At 35.7% G+C, this 24,942-nt stretch overlaps 1 protein-coding gene across 8 annotated transcripts in view; it reads right to left on the bottom strand.

The window, feature by feature from the left end:
- Positions 1-225: 225 nt before the first annotated feature.
- The window catches only part of milt (trafficking kinesin-binding protein milt), a 306,838-nt gene continuing 282,121 nt past the window's right edge, over positions 226-24,942 (bottom strand). For all 8 annotated transcript variants that reach the window (XM_081745255.1, XM_081745259.1, XM_081745257.1 and 5 more), the window contains 9 exons: positions 24,202-24,372; positions 20,825-20,955; positions 18,834-19,141; positions 16,472-16,753; positions 14,593-14,872; positions 13,334-13,608; positions 10,641-10,933; positions 6,599-6,711; positions 226-3,106 (listed from right to left, as the gene is read on the bottom strand). In XM_081745255.1, coding sequence (XP_081601381.1) covers positions 2,552-3,106; positions 6,599-6,711; positions 10,641-10,933; positions 13,334-13,608; positions 14,593-14,872; positions 16,472-16,753; positions 18,834-19,141; positions 20,825-20,955; positions 24,202-24,372 — 2,408 coding nt within the window. In that variant the 3' untranslated portion in view covers positions 226-2,551. The remainder of the gene's footprint in view (positions 3,107-6,598; positions 6,712-10,640; positions 10,934-13,333; positions 13,609-14,592; positions 14,873-16,471; positions 16,754-18,833; positions 19,142-20,824; positions 20,956-24,201; positions 24,373-24,942) is intronic.

The following is a 24,942-nucleotide window of genomic DNA, read 5'->3' as shown; positions in this document are numbered from 1 at the left end:
TCAAGCATAAAAAGTGTTTGACTCGTCAGCAAACCAACTGAGTAACGTAATAATCAACGCACAATCATAGTTAAAATGGGGACCAGGGTTTGATTTCGGATCAGTCATTCTTTGAATTTATCGAAATAGATATAAACCTATTTCCAACAACAACGTTGTGTTTTTTTTTTTTTTTTTTTTCTTTTCTTGATATATGGAAGTACGCAAATTAATAACAATCCAATGTATAATAACAATTGTTTTTTTTATTATTATTGTTTTTGTTTGTATCTACAGAAAATTGTATACAACTATACATATTACACTGGTAACTTGTAAAATACTGCAGTCTTCATGGTGGTCGAAGAAGGGGCAGAAAAAATACAAGCACGGACATTAAATAAATGCACCTGCTTTATGGTAATGTATTTACCCTGTAGCTCCTCAGTTATTATAATTATTATTATTATTCATGCAAACTTGAGGAGATCACGAACCTTTCTTTTGTGTCTTTTTTCATTTTAATATTAAATAAATACCTTATTTAAATAAGTTTCACATCATTATATTAAATGATGTGTTCTCAAAAGTATATAGCACATACGTAACTATGAGAAAGCAAATATGACATACAGCAAATGTTTTCATTCAGGACTGTAACTGAAAAATGCCGGAAAGTGAAAACTAAAATAAATTTTGCCGAAACTGAAGGACAAAAGTCTTCTGACGCTAGCGGGTATTATTTATTTATTTATTTATTTTAAAATCCTAATTCATTGGAGACTGCACATAGATTATTTTTGGCACTTTCCGCATTTTCCACTTACAGCACAGAATTGTATTATCAAGCTCACAGCCTTCTCATTTTCGTACATGATCCAGTTTATGAAAAAAAAAAAAAAGTTTACATAATTCAAATTAAAATAAGATTTTTTTCTTCAAAAAAAATGAAGAAATTAACAAGTAAAAATATTATGCAATTATACAATATTAAAATTCATTTACAGAAAGAAGAATAGAAAATATACATTAAATATACAAAAATAATATTAACAGGATCATTGTAGATTTCCTTTCAATGTAGAGTATATCAATTATTCAGTATATCATAGATATTAGCAATTCTAGGAGAGAAAAAAAGTTCTCTTTTATCCTTTAGAGTATATGTGTATATACTTATTTACACCTTGTAGACTGCAGAAGATATTTACTTCCTTATGTATAACGTTATCTATGTACAATGAAATCAAAAACACTAGCACCCACGGAAGCCTGACTACTTTTATCGTTGCGAAAAGTTTTATTTTATACAAAAGAAATTGGGGAGGGAGAAGGGGAAGGGGTAATAAGATGAACAAAACAGAATCGAACTGAAATCACTCTTACTATTATGACTATTGAAGTTATGACAACAGTATGCTTTTTTTTGAGATCTTAATAGCACCTGGTCAATCACTTCTTATTTTTGCACCTACATACAGTCTATTACAGATATATATTATCTCACTCTCACACACGATCATTCACAATAACTTTTGTTCTAATAACTCATAAAGCACTTACCAATGAACTGGCATTTTAAAAAAAAATATCGCTCCCTGAAAGAACCAGGATTCTTTTCTCTCACTCGCGATATATACAACACTAGTATATTTGGTAACTTGCATTCTGGGAAATATTTCCCTCGCAGTGATATGCCAGAAAACAAGCTTAACGTAATTCTAATCAATATATCTGGAAGATCAAGATATTTATTATTATATTTTTTTATCACATCATGCCGCGGGAAAAATATATATATATTCCAGCCGAAAATTCTTTTACCACTCTATAACAACAGGCTAAATGCACAGTCTTCCTTACAAAGATTGGCAACAGCCAAAAGTACCCAGAAACATTCTTCCAGAATTTGTAATACGTTTTACACACTAACACAACCATCAGTTTCCAATTACTTTTCATCTATTCGAAAAAAGCTGTCAACCTCACAAGATATAGACAAAACGACCGAGAACTCTAAAAATTTTAATACTATACAATAACGAAAACAAAAAAAATCTGAAATCACACAACAAAAATGTTAGCTCTCTAGATACGTAATACTTGGAAGCAATGTTACTTAATTACGATTTTCTTTTTCCTTTACTAATCGCGACACAAAACCTTTGAAAAGGTTATGAAAAGCTGCTTTGTTTAATTTGTTGCCTATACTTTTTTCTCTCTTTTTTAAAAAACAAACAGGTACAATTGTTCTATGTTAGAAAAAAAAAACTAACTTGATATACCTTTCCTACTTCCACTATAACTTAACAAACACAGGACATTATCTATCGCACTGATATTGCTGGTTTGTATCTAACTGTTCGCATCCTGATGACTTTTTAAAGGAAATAGAAAGATACACGGAAACAGAAATGCAAACTGATCTCTCTTTCACACAAAATTTTGCACCCTCAGCTTGACTGACTATTTCTCCAACACTGCAAGAAATGCAAAAATAAATTCAACAATGATTGTTTTCTCTTTTTTGGATCACTGCACCACATGATTTAAACCTGAGCTACTGTTGTCTTCATAACAGTCCACCTTTTCTTCCAAATAATAAGGTGCTTATGGTACCTAGAGTGGATGACGAATTATCGTCACCCAAAGTTTTATTGGACACTGTGCCTAAACCAGGCGGAGGTTGCCGTGGACCCACCATTCCTAAGTCAGGTCTTATTGCCTGTTGACGTTTTAGTGTGCCTAACCGTGAATTGAGAGCCCCACAACCAGGACGTGCAGGAACTCCCAAATCTCCTGCGCCTACAGGTGGAGGCTTCCGCTCTCCAGGAGATGGTATTCGAGGAACTTCATGCTCAGTTTTCGCTTTCACAGAAGATTGTGACGACGTCGATGCCAGCGACGACGATGAGGATGATGATGATATGGGTACGACGTGATGATCGGTAGAAGACGTACTACCAATTGATTTAAGACTCGTGAGTTGTGCCATAGGACTTTTGATGGTTCTTCTGGTGTACAAGGAGCCTTGAAGGGTCAGCGGTGAAAGTGCAGCTGTTGTAGACATTATGTTATCCAAACCAATGCTTTCCAACTTTTCCACTAACTTTATGCCAGTTAATGCCTGCGAAAAAAGAATAAAATCAAATAAGATATGCCACAAGATATAATCACGTCTGATAAATGCAAAATCCATTAAATCTTTGTTTTACGTCTTACGATTATGCCCTACAGGCTAAAGGAGACGGATGGTTACTGGAAGTGAGTGTGTACATCTTTGATATTACAATCGCTGTCTTACAGATCACCAACCACTATTGTTGTACTCAGTTTAGGGATTTATTTACCTTAAAAATAAATTCTTCCCATACACATCTTAACGCGCATTACCTTATTCTGCCCACGATTGGAATACATCGAAGATAGTCACTAACAGCGGTAAAATATCGTCATGAAGTCGGCTGTCTTTACCCACAACGATATGACTGTATGTAGATTTAACACATTTGAAAGGGTTTGGACCCTGAAAAGTCTCGCTCTGCTACGTATTTGCATGTAAATGAAAGTACCTGTGGCATAATGGCAGAGAGCCCACTTCTGGTGCAAAGGGTCTGGACTAAGGAAGAAACTGCTCAAGTCCTATGTATGGAGTATTGGATTGTATGTTCAGTAACTTAGACATTATGGAAGTTAGTGAAGAAATATTTAGAAAGCTAGGAGACGTGGTTGGAGGAAAATAGAGAAGATAAAATCCACAGAGAGAGAGAGAGAGAGTACAAACGAAGATGTTTAAAACGGATAGAAGAGAAGAGGACAGTTTTAGCCAGCATATTTCGTACGAAGGCCAATTAGATTGGACGTATGCATCTTGCGAAGAAATTGCCTTCTTGATACCGTCATAGTCGGAAAGATGAAAGGAAAGCGAGGAACAGGAAGAAGGACACAACTGATCGATGATTTGAAAAATAGAAGAAAATACTGGGAGTTAAACGAGGAAGCTGAAGATCGAGAAACATTTCCAGGTCCAAACCTAAAAACTCAATAGTCCCAGGACCTGACAAAAGGAATAATAATAATAATAATAATAATAATAATAATAATAATAATAATAATAATAATAATAATAATAATAATAATAATAATAATCTATATATTAATAGCAGTGTCTGAACAAACAAACAAACAAAAAAAAACTTCAGATCCAAATTGAAAGTAACTATGTTTGTGACTATGTTAATCTCTTGAACTACGACCGACATTTTTCACGTAGATGCAGTTCTAGCCTAGGAGTGTTTTTAGCTATTCATTGTGACGGTAGAACGTAGGGGAGGGAGAGGGGGAATTATAAAAAAAAAAATAAATAAAACTTAATAACTCTTGAACCAAACGAAAAATCTCGATCAAATTTTCAACATAGATGACGTTCGTGCCTGGGATGGATTTTACCATTTTACTTTGCCGGGATAACGTACGGAATAGGGAGGAGGGGGAGATATACAAAAATCAATAAATATATATATATATATATATATATATATATATATATATATATATACAGTGGAGTCTCGTTAATTCGAACAGAAGTCCACTCCCCTTGAAATTCGAACTAAATACAGTTGAAAATTTTTAATGTTGGACAGATGTAAACAGAGAAATACAGTTTTAACGTGTTTTCAGTTATCCAGGTGCAGCCATAGGAAGAGTAATACAAAAGATAAATAGAAAATCTATGTAATGATAAAGATGAAGGTGAGTTGGGGAAGAAGTAAAGATAGAGAACGTGTGCGAATCTTATCTTGTTTCAGAATTGGTTGAAAATTTAAGATGAAGTATTGATAAAGTCAACCAAATACTATTAATATCGTATTCCACGCAATACATGAAATTCAAGATTTATCGACCGTACAAAAACAATCAAATTTAAGCAAATGAGGTTTACGACTTCTTAAAAGTAAGAACAGAATATTCAAATTGTTACTGGTGTTTAATTGTTTGGGCTATTCAATGTATGTTGTAGTGTTGTACGTAAATATATTTTCCATTGTACACGTAGTTTGAATTATGTGGAGTCAATGTCGTTTGTAGTTTGCGGTATTCGATTACGCAAATAATAAGCTGCTTTAAAGATAAAGTCTACACCATATGAATATGTTTTTGATGCACAGTACTTTGGTTTGTTTGTTGTTATATATGTGAAAAATGTTGTTGGATAATTCGAATTTTGGATAATTCGAAGTTTTTTCGTGTCCCCTTGGACTTCGAATTAAAAAGAGTCCACTGTATATATATATATATATAAATGACCATGTTCGTGAGTTAACTCTTGAACCACCCGACCGATCTGGATCAAACTTTCAACTAGAGAAGTTCGGACCTGGAATGTTTTCATCATTTTACTTTAACGGCACAATGTAGGGGAGAGGAGGTTCGGACCTAGGGTGGTTTTTATCATATACCTTTAACGGTAGAACTTAGGGTAGGAGGAGGTTAGGGTAGAGATATATAAAAATAAATAAAAGTTAACTCTTGAACCACTTGACCAATCCCGATCAAATTTTCAACATAGATTACGCTCGAGTCTGGATTTTTTATATATATATATATTTTCACTTTGACGGTAGAACATAGGGGAGAGGGAAGGGAGATTATTATATAAAAGTAAATAGAACTTAACTTTTGAACCACCCAACCGATCTCGATCAAATTTTCAACATACATGACATTCGGGCCTGGGATAATTTTTATCATGCCGTGCCCCGTAACATGGGGAGGAAAGAGGGATATATAAAAATCACCGAAAATGACCAATATCAAAGAGCGCTTTAGTAATAATAAAAACGGAACATATTACTATCTTTCCTTAATTTAACCCAGCGAAATCGGGCTGCGTCTTAGATTCGAGGACGTCTTAAATTCGAGTAATTATCGAGAAATTCTTAATTAAAGATATCATTAACGTGTTATTAAAACTACTTTGCTAGCCATAAATATTTTTAATTTTGTATCATATTAGCATTTAAACAACAATAGTGTCCTACGCTTGCGCAGGATGTGCGGGTTTGCTATAATAGTAATAATACGAATGAATACTGAAACTGGATGTGATAGCTCTACCACATCTGTTTACAAAGGGGATAAGGACCACATAGAATGTATTCTTGGGACTCTTTAAGTAGATATGAAAAGTACATTGCTCGCTATGTTTTACCAATTTTCCACTATGACGACTAATGTTGAAACCGAAAGTGCTACGATTTCTACAACTTCCAGTTTCAACAAAAGATTAGTAGTAAGATGGAATTTATTCTACCTGAATCTACTTAGGTACCTGAATCTACCAGGTAGTTACGTTGAATCTACTTAAAAAATTCTCTTATCGTTTGTGCTCTGATACCTGTCAACAGTCGAACGGAAGGACATAGTCATTTCGTTCTGTGAGACTTCCGATACTGACTTGTAGCATAGTTTGAAAGTTTAAAAAAAAACACGTTTCGTTTGAACTTTGGTAAAGATTAACTCAATTTACAAATAAGAATCAACACTAGCTTAGCATAACTGAATATTTAGGATAGTCTCAATTCAGAACTTAAGAAATCAATTTATCAACTGGAATTACCTTCTTCTCTGATGTTGAGAGAGATGCTTTCAAGCGCTTAGACCTTTGTGACGTTCGCTCCCTTTCACCTACAAGCGTTCGCTTTAGTAAACTTGCTCCACCAAAGAGAAAACCTATAAAACAAACAAAAATTCAGTTAATTACAATAAAACATACAAGATGGAAATAATGGCAATATTACAGAGATAACAGTTCAATAGTAAGAACATTTCTGTTATATTACTATAGGCAAAATAAAAACATATTATTATTACAGATATCTTGGATTTGTCGATAAACTTGATAGGAGATGGAACAATGTGAAACGTAATGTCTATAAAAGACTTAAGTATTATCGACCATTTATTTGGATAAGATACCTTGTCTCGTTGCACAACTCTAACATTTCAACTCACGCCACCGGTTTTCTATTCTAATAATTCTCTTTGTTCTCTAAAATTACTGAGCCTTTGGAGGTCAAAATTTAGAATAAATTTATTGTGATTTGATAACAGCATTATGAAACCACATGTGAATCATTTTGTTCGATGACTTTCCGCCATTTTGCAGCAACATCATAATCCCGCCGGTATAGAATTTCTGTGATTTCTGGTCGAAAAAGTTGCGGCATGTAGTTTTCACTGAGTTCTTTTCAAAGTAACTTAAGGTGGATCACCAGGTGTTTCCAGTGCCATGCTAAACGTTGCTTGAATAGTGTGGCGTTGCCAGATAGTGTCGAGTGTTTACTGATGCCAGATAATAACGGGAGTTCTGCCATGGAATTCTGCTTGGATACTTACTAAAGAATTAGTTTTCCACTCTTACCGAAATTCCGCTTCTTGAACTGCAACGCTAGTTATTAATACTTTACTCAATCTTCGCCTACATAACATGATTATTTTAGATGTTAAGCTAATATTTTATATTATTTCATGATCATTCTGCAAACAGTATTTTAATACGAAAATGTTATTTTCTGCTTATTGTTACAACAATTAAATGAAATTTAAAGTATCTATTGAAGCTTTCCTGGCGACGTATTGTGAACAGGTCTTCCCGGGCTAGCAGCCAGGTAAATACTGTTATATCTTGCGACGTTTCGAAATGCTCAAGAGTTTGGGACAGGAAGATAAAATAAGCCGTTGCAATTATACAAGAAAAAACGAACCTTAACAGATACACAGGATTCCAACTGAACAAAACATGGACACCAATCATATCCCGCCATTTCAAGCACCAATCAGAAGCCGCCATTTCAACCACCAATCAGAAGAGTCCAATCATACATACATGAGTATATATATTCCATACACTCCATTGCACCATCATATTCGCCTGAAGATGAGGACGATGTCAGCCCTCGAAACGTCGCAAGATATAACAGTATTTACCTGGCTGCTAGCCCGAGAAGACCTGTTCATAAATGAAATTTGTTTCTAATACTTAGTGGGTGAGATAACAGCTGTTTCTAGGCACTCATTGGTGTACTAAATATTTCAGAATTCTAATCCTTTATATGTATTAAAACAGCATTGTAAAATTTGTATCTATGCCCACGTATAAAGTGTAAACAACAAGATTCTTATTATAATTTCAACTTTCAGCTCAACAAGACTTAAAAAAAAACTAAATAAGTGATAAGATCAATAAGTAATAAACACTTCCTCCACTAGTGTTAGTGTAAACAGAAGTAATTACTACAGTTACAGAGTCATTAGCGAAAGAGAGAGAATTTTGCGCCACAATATTCCTTCAAAATTTAGAGGAACTGGAAATTATGAACTGCTACTAACTTTCCTAATAAAGACCTAACAACGATGAGCATTTACTGACAGCGATGAGTGTTAACAGTAAATGCTCATTGTTTGTTAGTTCTTTCAGTTATATTTTTGTAATTTTCTGTGTTCTACAGTGCGGCCATAAAGTTCCTTTATACCCTAACTAAATGCATTTAACTCAAGATGTTAAGATATTTAAAATATGAACCTCCCATCCTGACCACTGATCTGGCAACAGTGCTCCTCACGTGACTGCCACGTAGTTGCCATGTGACTGCCCGCCGAGTTAGGAGAATAATGTATGTGCATTGACAAGTTCACTGTCTCGTCTTTCCGGGTTTTGTGAACAACAATGGCAGATACCAGTGACTTCACTTTGGAGGAGCGCTTAGTGGCAAGTGTGAGAGTCCATGGACGGAAGCACAACTACGAAAATATGCCGCAGGTAATGGATAGGTTTCGTAAACGATTCGGTAAGGAGCCATCACGTTGTAAGACTTTGATTACGTGGGAAAAGAAAGTGAACTTTTCACCTGGGAAGTGCTTTGGATGCCCTGTAACGACATCTTGTATTTTCAGTGATTTTAAATTAATTTTCTTATATTTCCGGGCAATGTATGATTTTAAAATATGCACTAACCAGTTTGAAGAAGAAGAAAAAAATACGAAAAAGGAAAGAGAGTCAAAATTGATTCTAATCTGATGATTTGTGATGAGATTTTGTCTTTACGTTGTCATAGCAGCGTTTTGTAAATAAACGATATAATTCAGGAACCATCATAAAAAAAAAAAAAGGATGTGCGCATAATTATAAAGGTGTATTTATTTCAATAAGTGTGTGCCACAATAAAAGCCAGGAAAGCTAAATGCAGCATAAACTGTTTTAAGTGATTTTGGTAGTTTAATCTAGCTATAATTATGACTGAGGACCTGTGTATAACGTGTTACGTTATAGGCCCTCGTCCTGGTCGTCCATCAACCCGAGAGGAAATGAGTGCACAAGTTAGTGCGTCAGGAATGCATTCATCCTTCAAGTAGACCAGAAAGCGTTCTACAGAACTTGGAATTGGAAGGAGCACAATACAATTACATATGAAAATGGACTTCGGCTTGCATGCATTCCGGGCAAAGGACATCAATGTACTTGTCAACGATGACTTAAACCACCGGCAGGAAGCACGCAGGATCCATTGGAACAAAGAACGAACATCAAGTTTGGTACGCGTCTGGGTAAGACTGCTACAGAAACTTATCAAATGTTGCAACAAGTGTATGGGGCCACTTGTTTATTCGGTACACGAGTATTTGCATGGCACATGAGTTTCAGGGAAGGACGGGAGTCAATTGAAGGCGACGAAGATTCGAGTGTAGCATGGACAGAGAGAACACAGGAATTGATGGAGAAAGTGAGAACATAAATCGTGGAAGAATGACATGTGACACTGCGAATCCTTGGTGAGGAGTTGCACGTGAAAAGACACTGTGCAGCAAATAATAACCCACGATCTCAACAAGAGTAAGGTCTGTGCCCGTTTTGTGTCTCATTCCTTAACAAATGACCAACAAAACGACAGGGTTGATCACTAAAACAAAAGTAATATCTACCTCCAATAGGGGCCCTACCAACCTCTTGAATATCATTATTGGGGATGAGACATGGATTTTTCAATATGATCGGTTGACAAAACGTCAGAGTGCAGAGCACATCAAAATTTAAAATCAAGCTTTTCCTTTTTTTTTTTTTTTCCGATAGTGAGGGCTTTGTGGCTACAGAACAGGCAGTTAATACCTCACTTTACCTTGAGGTATTAAAGTGGTTACTGCAACGTATGACACGTGTGAGGCCCGCGTATCCGAGTGATGCTCAGTGGCGTCTGCTCCACAACAATGCCCCAAGTTACAAGGCTGTGATTGAACACGAACATTTTATACCAAAAGAGGATCTTGTCCCATCCTCCCTGTCCACTAAATATAGCCCCGTGATTATTTTCTATTTCCTAAACTTTAGTCTGCACTCAGATTCGTACTTTGATGACCTAACGGCCTTCAAGAGGGCTACGGGGTTTCCAACAGCATTTCACAAAAGGACTTCTAGGAATCCTTCTAGGCATTGATGGCCAGGACGCAACGATGTATGGATAGAGGAGAATCGTACTTGGAACGACCCAAGAAGAACAAGAAACTTTCTATGTTCTCTCTCTTTTCTTTTTCTACAGTTCTAGTCTCGATTTCTAATTGCCGCACTTTTTCTTTTTCTGCTAGTTGAAGATCAGAAAGCTACTTACCTGGGAATTTCAAAGGATTGTAAGGCGGTGGTGATGATGGAGGCGTTCCATCAGGGCTATTGCATGGGGTAGCAGTGGGAGTGAAGCTTCGTTCACAATTTGGAGTAGCCACTGCTGAAGGAGTAATAGCTTTGATTCCTCGTTCGTTTAGCATCGTCGCCAGACTCAGAGTTGTTGAAAAGGTGGACGTCGAGCCACGACGGCTTAGCGATGGACCCACAGGCGTCTGTGCAACCGAGTTTACCTTCGAGTTCATCTGAGAACAATAAGTAGACATTTGGCCTCCTTGCAGACTGAAAAGATAAATAAACAGAGGATAATTAGCTATCAAATCACATATTTTTTTTTCTACAATTCATGAGAATGCTTCAATTTTAACGTTATACTGTGATTTTTTTTCCAGCAAGCACCGGATGGTGGAGGAAAGCACATACACACTCTTGCTTTCATCTATGAAACAAACATTAACAACACCATACCAGAGTCAAAACACGCGATGGGACTTTCCTCCATCCGGTTTGTCGCCTGAGAGTGTTTTGTTTTCTAAAATAAAATCATACGTGTAAGATAAATCGCAAACGCGGACGATATTGTGCTACTGACAGAAAGTGAGAAAAAGCCCGGTCCAAATGTAATGTAATAAGTGCTTCGCAGCAAATCCAACACGAAAATCAATAGCAATAAAACAAAAGTTATGAGATACGAGAAGAATATCGTATTACAATAAATCACCTGGTGAAAGAGGTGCAAAACTTCTCTTACTTAAAGAATAAATTAACAACCGATAAGACGTGCACACACAATGTAACATTTAGAATAGATTACGCAAAGGTGTTCATAATCGACATAGAACTGAAGAAGTGGCGATGAAAGCATATGTGATGATACAGAAGAATCCTGACAATTGCATGAGTAGATAAGGTATCAAATGTAAGTGTGTTAGAAATAGTAGGAGAAAAAAGGATCAAGCAGATATGAACGACACTCCATGTCTGAACGAAATTATTTGAACACGTTATTCCAAGCGGGTCAACACAAAGTGACACTAGCGACAAAGGTGGACTATGACATTGAAACCACCAGCAGACACTGAATAGCACGGAGAAGGTGCAGACACTTGATATATGGGGTTTCATATAAGCAACAATGACTTGAGGTTAACATGTAGCCATCTGTGCTATTTTGCTCGCTCGACAATAGCAATCTTATTGAGCCTAGAATTTTTAGAGTAACGAAAAATGGCGCCTTTACGTCAACGACACACAGGAAGCAATGGCTCAGCCCAAACCAAAAGAGAGCATCTCATGTGAAAGATGATCTACATCCACGCAAGACATTGTCCATTTGGTGGAACGAAGAGCAGATCATTCACTTTGGGTTGCTCCCAAGCAATTCGACGATAAATGCTCCCCTATATTCTGAACAATTGCGTCAACTTCATGCAGCCATTGCATAGAAACGACCAGCAAGACATCATCAGGTTGACAACGCAATTCTTCACATTGTAGCCAAGAAAAAAACAGTCCTTCTGGGGCTGGGAATGAAGATCTTACCATATCCGTAGCCCTCACGCCTTCCGACTATCATTGATTTCACATACTGTCTAACGCAATACGTGGCATATCACAGCTCCCTAAACGATGAGATACAGTCGTGAATAATAGTGGAACTACAGCCTACTATTGACTAACGTTAAGAAATTAGTGGTTTTCTTGCTTAGTGGTTTAATGGAATGAAAAGAACTTATCTACTGACTCAATACTTTCTTTTGCTGTAGTATTGTCATCTTATGTATTCATACTGCCGCCAGCGCCAGTTACCTACAAGCGCAAACAGATATATAGGAAAGAGCATCCTTCAATTCCTTCCGTAATTGATCTGTTTCCTACCCTCCCGAAACAACTTTTCTTGTTCTGTAACACAAGGAACGCCAACTCTTTTAGGTTGAGAGAAGCTTTTCTTTTCAGAAGTTACTGGCCGTCTACTTATTGAAACATAGACTCTTTAATAAGGTAAGTTCTCTATATTAGTCTAGTGACACGCTTTTCTGGCGACCTCTAAAAGCAAATTTAAGTTTGCTAACTTTACTCATATTTCAAGACAACAATATTTTTGATTGCTTAAGTCAAATAATATTGTAGTTATTTTCCTTTCCCATCACTATGATAATGGTATGTCTGCTTTTTTATCCTTCACGCTTTTTGGAAGACTCGGTGGGAGTTCACCACACTAACAGTAACTCAGGAGAAGCATGCCCTGTATCATTACATTGTAGTGAAATCAGATCGAGAGTTTGTGACATAACTAATATACATGTCACTTTCTGCTAGTATTTGTTAATCGCAACAAGTCCTAAGTCTTACAATCGCGAACTTTCGAGTTGGATCAATGTTGCCATCTGAAAGCCATTCTAGTTGTGAGTAAACTAGATCTTACACTCTTCGGCTGGTAATTGCCAAATAATCCGCTAGAGGTAAGTTGCAGACAGTCTTCTGTTCACTAGCCTGCTAGATATATTTATAAAACAATTATGACAATCGAGATAAACAACGTATCACAGACCACCTCGGGTTGCCTCTCACTAGTAGACAGCGGCATACACTTTGGCCACCCCTGCTGTAACAAATAACCCTGTGTATGTCTTCAGTGTTTGACAGCATATACCAAAAACGACAAAACAAATATATACTCACCTTGGTGTAACAGTGGTAAGGTCATCAGGATGTAACACTGTAGAGTTGGTGTAAGTATAAATAGAACTTGTATCCTGAAAACTCTTTCCAGGGTTGCTGTACTCTTCATCTTCTTCCAGATCCGATAACGTGTATACATCCAGTCCAAGGTCTTCCAGCTGGCGTCCACCCCGGATCTGAACTCCTGGTCTGTCCTCAAGTAAGCCTCCAAGGTGAGGGGTTGCTAACTGCGACCATTGTTGCAAAGTCAATGAACCTTCCATTGGTTTAACAATCTGAAAAAATAAATTATCATATAAATAAATGTGAAGGTGATTTTGTTTGTGATCGCATCACAATCGAATCTTAAGGAACTCCGAGATATGGCCGTCTTATTATAGCAACTGCAACAATTACCCATTTTTTCTTCCTTTTCAACAGAAACTTCAAAAAACGCTGAAACACGCCTTTAATTAGCATGTCTCTATTCTTAAGGAATTTCGAAATATGGCAATTTTAAGTTACAACTCCTATCTATTTTCTTTCCTTCTAAGGGAAACATCTGAAAACGATGAAATATGTCCTTAATTATTTTAAATTAAAAGCCTAAATACCAACTATCACGCCTCTAACTTCTAGGGATTTCGGAATATGGCCACTTAGTTTTAACAATTGCAACTTCGACGTTTTCCCCTCCCCGCTTTGTTTTCTTCCTTTGAAGGATAAATATAGGAAAAAAATGCTGAAACAAGTCTTTAATTATTTTAAATTTAAAAAACTAAATATTAAATTTCACGTATCTTAAAAGATCCCGAGATATGGAAATCTTATAATAGTTGTAATTTCCATCCCTTTTTTTCTTCTCATCTAAGTTAAATAAATAAATAAATAACTTTAAAAAAGCTGAAAGACGTGTCTCACCATTCTTAATGAGGACTTCCTATACCAAATTTCATGTCTCTAACCTTCAGAGATTCCGAGATATGGCCATGTTAAGATAATAATTGCTACCCCTTTGTGCCCCCAACCCCGTCGAATTTCTGAAAATTGTTCTTTAGTGGGACCTTATATCACAAATCCTATGCCCTGTCCAAATTTCAAGTTTCTAGGTTAAGAGGTTTGGCCTGAACATTAACCAATCAGTGAAGTTAGTCAGTACTTCTTTTATATTGATATATTTTAACTAGATAGTCGAAAGTTCACTGTATTTAAATCCTACACGTCAAATATTAAAAACGGGTTCATGCACCCCATTGGTAAACAAATTTAAATTCAATTACCTGTAATTTTTCAGGAATCTTCCATCCGCTTTGACTACTGAATCCACTGTATCCGCTAAGGCCCGATCTATTGCTTCCCGTTGACATAATGCTATCTGGCGTTCGACAGCCATAAGGGAGGTAAGGAGGTGTGCGAGTGCCGTCGCTTCCGTAGTCATAGCCGAAGCCTGAGCCAAGAGTAGCTCTTCTGGCGATCACTTCAGCAGGAGTTAACTTCCGGAGAGCTGCTTCGAGATCTGCTGAGCCTGGAATACCTGGCATTCCGGCTTGCGATGTACCCCTTCAAAAAAGGAGATTTCTATTAACACACACAAAAAATGTTATTTATTACAAGTACACTCTTTTAGTGACGTAGCTTACAATGGGATCTTGAGAGTAGGCTATTTTCCCAAGGTTTCTTATGAGTTAAAATCTTATTTTGAATTGTGTTTTCCTAGTGTAAAAAATAGAGCAATGGTACATGTGGCAGATTCATGTCTTTGAACCTTTTGCGTTTAGCTGAAGAATCGAGGGAATTATGCTGTCCAAATGGTGAAGCAAAATTATACAAGCAGAGCACAACTATCTGGAAATTTGCTTCCAGTTCTGAAACTTTTTATATGGTATTATATGTTTAAAAATAATTAATTAATCATTTTATCGTATCACTGTGTAAATTACAATGTGATTCCAGAGTTCATGAAATCTGTAATAAATCATAGCCACCTTAATTTAGAAATCAGTACTTTCGCCACTGGAAAGAATAGCGTTTAAGATAATGTTATAAATGCTGACAAAATTGTTATTGTTTATGACGCTTTAAATGTTATTGTATTATTGCATAATATATTATTGATAAATTGATTTGTAAGATATTCCAGTGTAAATTGGCGTTTACTTGTATTTTTGGAATTGTTTGTTAGGAAATAAGTAAGTGTGTATCTGAATTATGATTTTTTAAATATTAATATTATAGTGTCAAACATTTCACATGAAATAGATTTAAGAGTTACGTTCAAGGTACTGAACAATATGTTAACTGATTGTCGTTTCTAGTACATTGTAAGTCTTACGATATGTACAAAGAGAGTTCAACAAGTTTTGCACAGAGAGTATAATATTTTTATTAGTTGCCATATGATGATGAAATTGCTTTTCAAGCTGGCATGGCATTGGCTGCTGTAAGTTATGCAATCCAACACACCGTAACTATCGTCTTGGTTGCCTAGCCACCTAGTCAGTGCAGAGAGTTATACATCGCATATGTATTCTACATCTCATATGCCTCAATTCCAACTGGCATACAAGAAAAAAAACAGACACTTTTTTGTATAAAATCTTACTTACGTCTCGTTCTCTGTTCGGGAAACATTTTATCCAGAGCTTGAGATATTCTATTAGAATCAAATGTAAGGTCAGTTTAGAAACTTGAAGTAATATATTGCCATTTTAGATATATTAGTTTAACACACTAATAATAGTTCATTATTCACATAACTTCGACTTTCTTTACTCTTATACGGCACCAATTATGTTTAAAAGAGGGAACTTGAGCAGGTTTTTTTTTTTTTTTTTTTTTTTTTTTTTTTTTTAACTTTCTCTACTCTAATAACTATAAACAATGCACTGGAACTAGAAAAATACCAGCCACCACTGATTTAACCTATATTTTTTCTATCGAATGACCGATTTTTTTCATTTTTGAGGTTTTCACTTTTATTTTTTTAGAATAAAGTACGAAATTGTTTTCCACACTTGTGGAAAATCGAAAAAAAATGTGTTGTTACTTCTTCATTAAAATTTAAATGCTGAAGAAAAGAACGAAAATTTCCCCCCGAAAATAACTTATTCTTTTTCTTCTTCGATTTTTTTTTCAGTAGATTTTGTGAACTTCACTTACGGATAGTTGTCTTCAGTGTCGGTGACAATGGAACTCTCGGAATCACTCTGTCCCGTGGAGTCTAGGCTGTGGAAGCTGAAGGAACTGCCAGAGAAGCTACTCGTTCGGACTTCTGGTGCTGAATGCGTCAAGAAGGGAGTCATTCGAGGGCCGCTGGTCGACGCTGAGCTTAGGGTAGTGAGTGGTGGACGATATAGTTGATGAGCTGGACTGGCATTTGTACTATTTTGTGCAGTGCGGGTAGCGCATTTAACAGTTTCAAATACTCTCTTATAACTAGGGCTGAAAAGGAAGAACAACAAATTATGTCAATACCCAACAACAGCATATAGAAATTGCAATTAATATTATAAAGTATTCATTAATGACACAAAATGTTATTATTATTTGATACTATGAGATGCATAGCTATTAATAATGAATAAAAATTTTGATAGATTAAAACATCAGAAATACAAAATCTATGAACGGTTTCGAGGCATTCCTTACCTCTTCCTCAGTGCATCTAAAGAATGATGTACGAAATTCTCTACTTGTTCATATTGTAGAATGAAAGTAATGTGGTACGTGTAACGTTTGATGGTAAGATTTTCTGCTCTTCCTAATTTAAGGGTAATGAATTAAGCCAATGATTGACACAAAGGAATCTCGAAGCAGACATATATAATAAAATTATGGTAAGGAAAGAACAAATATTTAAAACAACATTAACTCATATGGAATTTATAAGTTAAGGTTTTCATTTTGGTATAATACGCATCTTAAATAAAATAGGAAAATTATTGTGATATACCTTAGCTTGATCCAAATTGTTTTATACATTATATTACCAGAGAGCAGGTGACAAGATCCGCATACAGTATCTGACAAAATAATATAGAGTGATGGAAGGTGAATTAAGCTAATTTTTCCCCACACCTCATCACCATTCTGCTCTCAATTTTCATATAATCGCGAAGAATATATTTTTAATAATATTAATTTCTAATAGTAAATTAAAATTATAGTATTAAGCTTGGTAACACCACGAAAGGTCACTAGTCATCAATTTGGATCCGGAAGTACTCGGACAAAAGTTTTCTTCATGCTGGAATTTTCTCAGCATTTTTTCATATTTCTTGAGAACGGAGATTATTTTGAAGAATTAATGTTCTTTATGTGGTAACACATGAGTTGTGTATTTTTCCAGCATCCTTCTGTTAGTATATTTTGAGTAAGTATTGGATAGTTCTGAAACATTTTTAGTTATCAAGGAGTTACGTTTATTGATTTAGAGAACAAATTAGATGATTAAATACATAAAAATTAATAACTTAGAAGTTCCAAAAGATGTCCGAGAATTAGAAAAATTTAAAACTACTGTCATATAATAAAACTGAAATATGCTAAAGTATTACTGTAATTTTATTATAATTTCATATGGAATTCATCTAATATTCCTGTTTAGTTAAATAAATATTAAATCTTTAGCTACGGTATATATTTCGAAATTGTCTCACACCCCTTCCTCAGTCTGGCGATATTATGCTATTACATATTCTTCCCTCCTCCTCCTTCCTCTTCTCTGTTAATATTTAACACGTTCGCTGCTGAGGACGCCCATCGGCGTCCAGTACTGAATTTGGCATATGCGCCGGACGCCTCTCGGCGCTTGTCCCTGCAGCTAATTCACTTTCCCGCCAGCGCTAGTGCAGGTATTTGCGGGAAAGTGAATCAGCTGCAGGGACAAGCGCCGAGAGGCGTCCGGCGCATATGCCAAATTCAGTACTGGACGCCGATGGGCGTTCTCAGCAGCGAACGTGTTAATATTGTATTTCTCTTGACGAAGAAGTGCGAGACACAAGCAAAATATACAGATAAAGTAATTCCTAAATATTATTTGTACTTCCGAGATTTCGACTCTCCCCTGGAGTCTTGATCATGGACGATAAATACACAAAGAAGAAAAATCAAGGAACAAGTTGGAACGGACTTACCAACGGAAAAGCTGTGCTGGAAAACACGTTGTAAGTAACTGGTTACACATCAAATGGTGGCGGTTCAAAGCCCGAAATTTCTGCATCTTCCCCTCAACTTCAAAAATTAAGCAAAAGCCGTCATAAAATCTTTTTTTCTCATCCTGTTTCGAAATCTCCCAGTAATTCGAACACTAAGTACAGTACCGATATTAGCTTATATTTAGATCTATAAGCAATTCACATATATTTATTGTACATTGTACATAATTACAACATTGAGTTGTGAATAATTTGTGCAACTTCTGAGTAACGGACACCTCTAATTTACCAGCAAATAATCATGTCCCACAGTGTCCGTTATTCAGAGGTTTCACTGTATTATATTACTAAGTTCTGATACTTACGCTCTGTCCATACCGATCCCAATTCCTGAGTCAGCACTGAGCTCTGAGTACAACGATGTCTCCAGCTCAGATGCAATGGAATCCGGATTGACGCCACTGGACATGTTCAGCGAAGGGAAGAGCGACCCTCCACGCGTCGAGGGCATACTCTTCTTTCGCTGCCGTCGAAGCTGCTCCTGCGTGTCATGAAGAAGGGTCATCACTTCGGCATACCTGTCTTTAAAATCAGCCAATTCTGTTGTCAGTTTGTCTTGGTTTTCTCGCGTGATTTGAAGCCGATTAGATAAGTCTTCATTCTCTAGGGTTAACTATGGAAAGAAAATAAAAAATAAACTAATTACAGGCATGAAAACGATCGCTGCGCTAAGATTAGCAAGATTTCCACGTTTTTTTTTTTTTCTTTCTTCCATTACCTCGACTCACCTGACAGTAGTAGCGAACGTATTTTTATAAGGAGGGAGCACAAAACTAGATGCGCGAAATATACCACGGAATTCATGAAACAGACTGGATTTCTTTTCCGTAAATTTTCTTCTGATAATTACAAAAGAGTCGCTGTAACGAACGTTAATATATATATTCAGAATTACGAAATTATTTTTGGCATCTTTTCTTTTCCTTATTTAATGTGTAAAAACATTTCATTTTAAAGAATTTCAAACTTTCAGTACAGCGAATGAAAATTTCGTCTTTTTGCCTCTATTAATTTTAATTTTGTCATAATATAATTGAAATTCATCCTCTCTATATAATATTTAAATATTTTCTTATCACTTTTGTATTTTTTATAACAAATATTTTTATTATTACACTTTTTTTATTATTCAGATGATATGGTTACTAATATTAATACATGTAAGCGATTAGTCGGGCAGGACAACAATTTGAAAGTTGAGAACTAATGAGAATTGTTCTAGCCTGCCATACTAAAAATAATACAAAATTTACCATTTTTCTTTTGCTTGTTTTTCATAAGTGAAAGGAGATATTGAAATGCAACTTACCACAATCATAGAGAATGTTATTCTACAACAGAAAATATGAACCTCAAGAATTTCCAGTGTTGCCATAGAAATTACAGTGGTGCCAGAATAACATTTCCCCCAAAATCTAAGTTCAGGCAGTGACTAGAGGAACGAACTCAACTGCATTTGATTACGTATCATGTTGTCTTGGAATCATGTGAACTACTTTTTAAATAATTGCTTATTTAATTTGTAATAAACAAAATAGTTTTGACACACAGTTATTAAAATTAAATAATAACGTTATTTAAAAAGTAGTTCACAGAACACCAAAACAACATGATAGTAATCAAATGCAGTTGAGTTCGTTCCTCTAGTCGCTGCCTTAACTTAGATTTTGGGGGAAATGTTATTCTGGCAACACTGGAAATTCTTGAGATTCAGATTTTCTGTTGTAGAATAACACTGGCTACGATTGTGGTAAGTTGCATTTCAATATCTCCTTTCACTTATGAAAAACAACAAAAGGAAGAATGGCAAATTTTGTATTATTTTTAGTACGTCAAACTCTTAAGTAAACTTTTCTGCATCTTCCAATGCAAGAAATAAGGAAGTAAGTCGTGGTCAACACAGATTCCTTTTTATCATAGAAGATCACTAACAATTACAATTGAACTTCAAAAATAAAAGTTCTGAACATTGTATACAACGTAAAAATTTGGTATGCTGAAAATTGCACAAATATATTCTTAAATCACTGTACATATACCATAATAAGTATACAAAAGTGCAAACTTACGTACAAGTTGAAATTCATTCCTTTATTCTAGACGGATTTCAACTCCAGACGCTAAATCCTACTTCCCAAAGTAGGAAGAACGCACATATTTTCTTTAAAATTGCATAAATGTTATAGAAGAGCCAGTGGAACATAACACATAAGTGCCGGTAAAGTCCAATACTAGAATGTCGCTTCAGCAATAGGTTATTATTTATTTGAAGTGAATATGGATTTATTTTCTTTACCTTACGAATTTTGGCCTCTGACTCTGCTAACTTGGCGAGAAGTGTGGTGATTTCCTCGTGCTGGTGGCGATTCTCCTCCTTTTGTCGATCAAGTTCTTCTGACATACTTTCCAACTCGACATTGACATTGGCTGAAAAGGGAAAAGCAATACAATTAAATGTGAACTAGCACACACACATACATATTATATATATATTTGTCTGTCGGGCTGGAGAAGACAATGGTAATAAATAATAAAAAAACTCCCAGTAAAACTCCCAATACCTCTCTAATACAGACTTTTTCTCACAACAAAAATACATTTAATATTACGGAGCAGAATTCTCCCCTTTAAAGACCTTCAGATTGGACACCGATCCCCCCCTTCTTCCCCAACGTTTTGTTAATCTTTTCATAATGGACAGGAATTATTCTCAGTGCACACGTACTTATCATGGAAAATACTTTCTGCAATTTGCAAATAAATCCGCGATACAATACAGTAATTTAGACGAAAACCCTTTCCCATGAAGTGTCTGTAATGTCTATGACTTGTTGAACCATGCCATACAACAGATGCAAATTTAACTTGAAATTATCCTTTTTCTCTGTCTATAATAAACTATTTTTTTGTTAAAATAGGAATCCTAGAAAATCTTCAGTGCAACAAAACAATCTGAAGGGTCAATCGTATGGTCAAAAATTTTATGTGAAGCTTTTCCTTCCCTGGCAAATTAACTTCTCTTACCCTTAGAGCCAAATCTTTACCCGTAGTAACTATCCATGGCTTTGGATTGAATATTGTAACAAAACAAATACTGACCAAAGCTTCCAACATACACTATATTCTAAACTATAATGTGTTACAGTTTCGGATATCTACCATATGCCTCATCAGACACTATATACACACTATAGAACATAAATAAAGATATAGTCATCCGTATATTACCAATGAGGTATACAAACATGTTAAGAAGGTATCCAAACATGATCACGAAATTAACTGGAATAAGATGGAAGTATTGGAGACAGAGAAGAATGATAATAAGGAAGTGGAAAGAAGCAGACTGGATAAAAAAAAAAAGTAGGAAGAGATAAGCTGATGAACTGGACAGGGGGCTTACCTACTAATGAAGTATGGCAGAGAATTTTGGATAGCATAGGCAGGAAGATGGAACTGAAAAAGGCCCTTATAAGAAACAAAAATGGTGGCACGTGATTGGCAGGAAAATTGACATGGGGGAAGGCTTTAGCCAATAGAATTTAGATCTTTTCATAAGGATGACTATATATATAGATCTGTATCTTCATTTATGTTCTATAGTGTGTATATAGTGTCTGATGGAGGATATGGTAGATATCCGAAACTGTAACACATTACAGTTTAGAATACACTGTGTGTTTAAGCTTTGGTCAGTATTTTTTTTAAAACAACTTCCCTCGTAAGTTCAAAGATATAAGAACAAACGTCCTACATGCCTACAAAGAACACACTCACATGAATACGCCTACGCAATTACTATTGTTTCGTACTAGAGTGAGATTTTCCCCTCATCCTCTCAGCAAATTCCAACACTGAGTACAATATTTTGATATTAGCCTATATTTCATTTATAACTAATGTATTTGCGATATATTGCACACAATTACTTCGTGAGCTGTAGGTGATCTAAATTTGAATAACCTCTCTGTAACGGACACCTCTCAACAAATTGTCAGGTTTAATCGCTTTTCGTTACTCAAGAGGTTTAATTATAAAAATAAATGATGATTATATAAGTAGGACAATAAAGATAACAGAAGAAATGAAAATAAAATATTTAAGTTTTACGTCCCACGGTTATCCCGGCTAGGCGAAAGGAAACTGTGATGATGAGAAATGAATGAAATGGTGGAAGTGGGAGGAAACGGAAGAACTCCGAGAAAACCAACGCATATGAAGAAATGAAAATAGTGCAAGAAAATTTAGATATATAAAGTTATCCTCTTCAAATCACCAATAAACCGAGATTGAGCAGGAATGAGTCTTCACTAACCAAACCTGGGTGATTTATTATTGGTTGTCCCGAACGGGAGATATTTTCTTTCACTAAGATTGTACACAGAATGAATGTGTACTTCCATTGCAAATATTGAGATAATGTTGTGTGCCATATTTAATTATGATTTGGATTTGTAGGTTTCTATTTATACTCTAATGCATATATTTTCTCTTTCTCCACAATTCATGTTTTATCTTCTTTCACTAGGTTTTCAGCACGCTGATCTGAAGAAAATAAAACCTTATGCAAGACCTAAATGGCGTCCCTCTACATACTTGAGAAATGCTCCTCCTACGTCTCTAAAGTCACTAATTAATTCGATAACTGAAGAAACCTGAAGGTTAGCTTATCTTATATATCTCCGTTGTCAAGTCGTTAATAATGCGTTTTTTCTTTTGTGCACGTGGTACCGGATTCGATATCCGGCGGGAGATACTTGTCTTATATACAAACCTAAATAGTGGGTCAGATCTCTGCACTTGAAGCTGTGGTTACGTTGATTCCCATGATAAGAATGATGTCACTGCTTAGAGGGTTCGGTACGGTTCGGAAAATGAAATGAAATCTGTTAGTTTAACGTCCCACGTCATGCCCCTTAGGCTAAGAGAGACGATTATTAAAGGAAGTGAATGATGATGGGTGAAATAACCCTGAGAAAACCCACGGTCACGATCTTGTCCACCACAAACTTACTTAGCCGTGAATCGAACCAGGAACACCACACACCAAAGGTAAGCACTCTACCACTAAACCACCGGGCTCCCTCTGTACGGTTCGGGTCAAGTGTTTACTTAACACGCTTTACTGTTGTCTCGAGAATTGGTTCTTGTGTAAAGTGTCGAAATCTCTACAGTTAGTATTTTCTGTTAACAAATCAAACGTAGGCACACGAATAACTTGTCGAATTATGTATATTACTCGTACATACTTCAAATGAGTGAGTAGTTCCTCAGTAGCCACGAACGACAGCCCACGCTGTTCTGTATGATTCTGTATTTTTTGTAATTTATTTGTTGTAAGCGTTATTCCTTTTATTAACGCTTAAGCCTAATATTATCTGATTATACCTTAGAAATGAATTATGCTACGAAAATTTACGGTTCGAGCAGCCTTGGGTAAATTCGAATCATCAGTAGCGAGTTAATTCAACACCAGTTGTCGAGAAAGGTACACTTGCGGTCATATAAACGTTATCCATCTATATTAATCTACGGACGCACTGCTAGTTTCTAAACTAACTTCACAATTACTAGCTGCCGCTGCCTTCCAATATATATATATATATATACACCTTGGAACATATATACTCATATTATATATATATATATATATAGGAAGGTAATGATTCTTACCAAGCTGTACGGTGATATCCTGCACAAGCCTCTGTTCCTGTTCCTCACAGTACACTGTGTCCCTGGCAAGCTGACTAGCTTCGGAACGGAGCTGTCTGTTTTCCTCCTCCAGACACCCGATTTTTCGCTGCATAAGTTCCACATTGATGCAGCGCAGGCTGGTAGGAGTTCCTGCAAAAAATATATATAGACATATTATCAGACAAAACATCAATTATACAGATACAGTGCAGTACTCACTACTTTACCAAAACTAGCACATAATACGAAACGGTTATCGTTAAAAAAAACTAACTTAGTTTATAAAGACAATTATCAGAAACGAATAGGAATTTTAATAAAATGTAGATGCAAAGAGAACACGATAAACACGTTTCGGTTTTGCAATTAGACAATACAATTACCTAAGGCAATTACAAATTTATGGCTACAAGCTAACGGAAGAAAACTTACATAATGTTCTAATTCTTGTATGCAGGCTAAGGGAGGAAAGAAAATTTAGCTAATGTTCTAATTCTTGTACATAGGCTAAAGGAGGGAAGAAAACTGACCTAACGTCCTAATTCTTCTATACAAACTAAGGAAAGAAAACTTACCTGGTGTTCTAATTCTTGCATACAAGCTAAGGAAAGAAAACTTGTAGTGTTCTAATTCTTGTACAGAGGCTACGGGAGGGAAGAAAATTTACATAATGTTCTAATTCTTGTATACAAACTAAGGGAAGAAAATTAGCCTAAGAGT

Source organism: Thermobia domestica, chromosome 18 (genome assembly GCF_964235325.1).
Source record: "Thermobia domestica chromosome 18, izTheDome1.hap1.1, whole genome shotgun sequence".
Lineage (NCBI taxonomy): Eukaryota > Metazoa > Arthropoda > Insecta > Zygentoma > Lepismatidae > Thermobia > Thermobia domestica.
The sequence above is the reverse complement of the archived record's forward strand: the minus strand, read 5'-3'. Positions and strand labels throughout refer to the sequence as shown.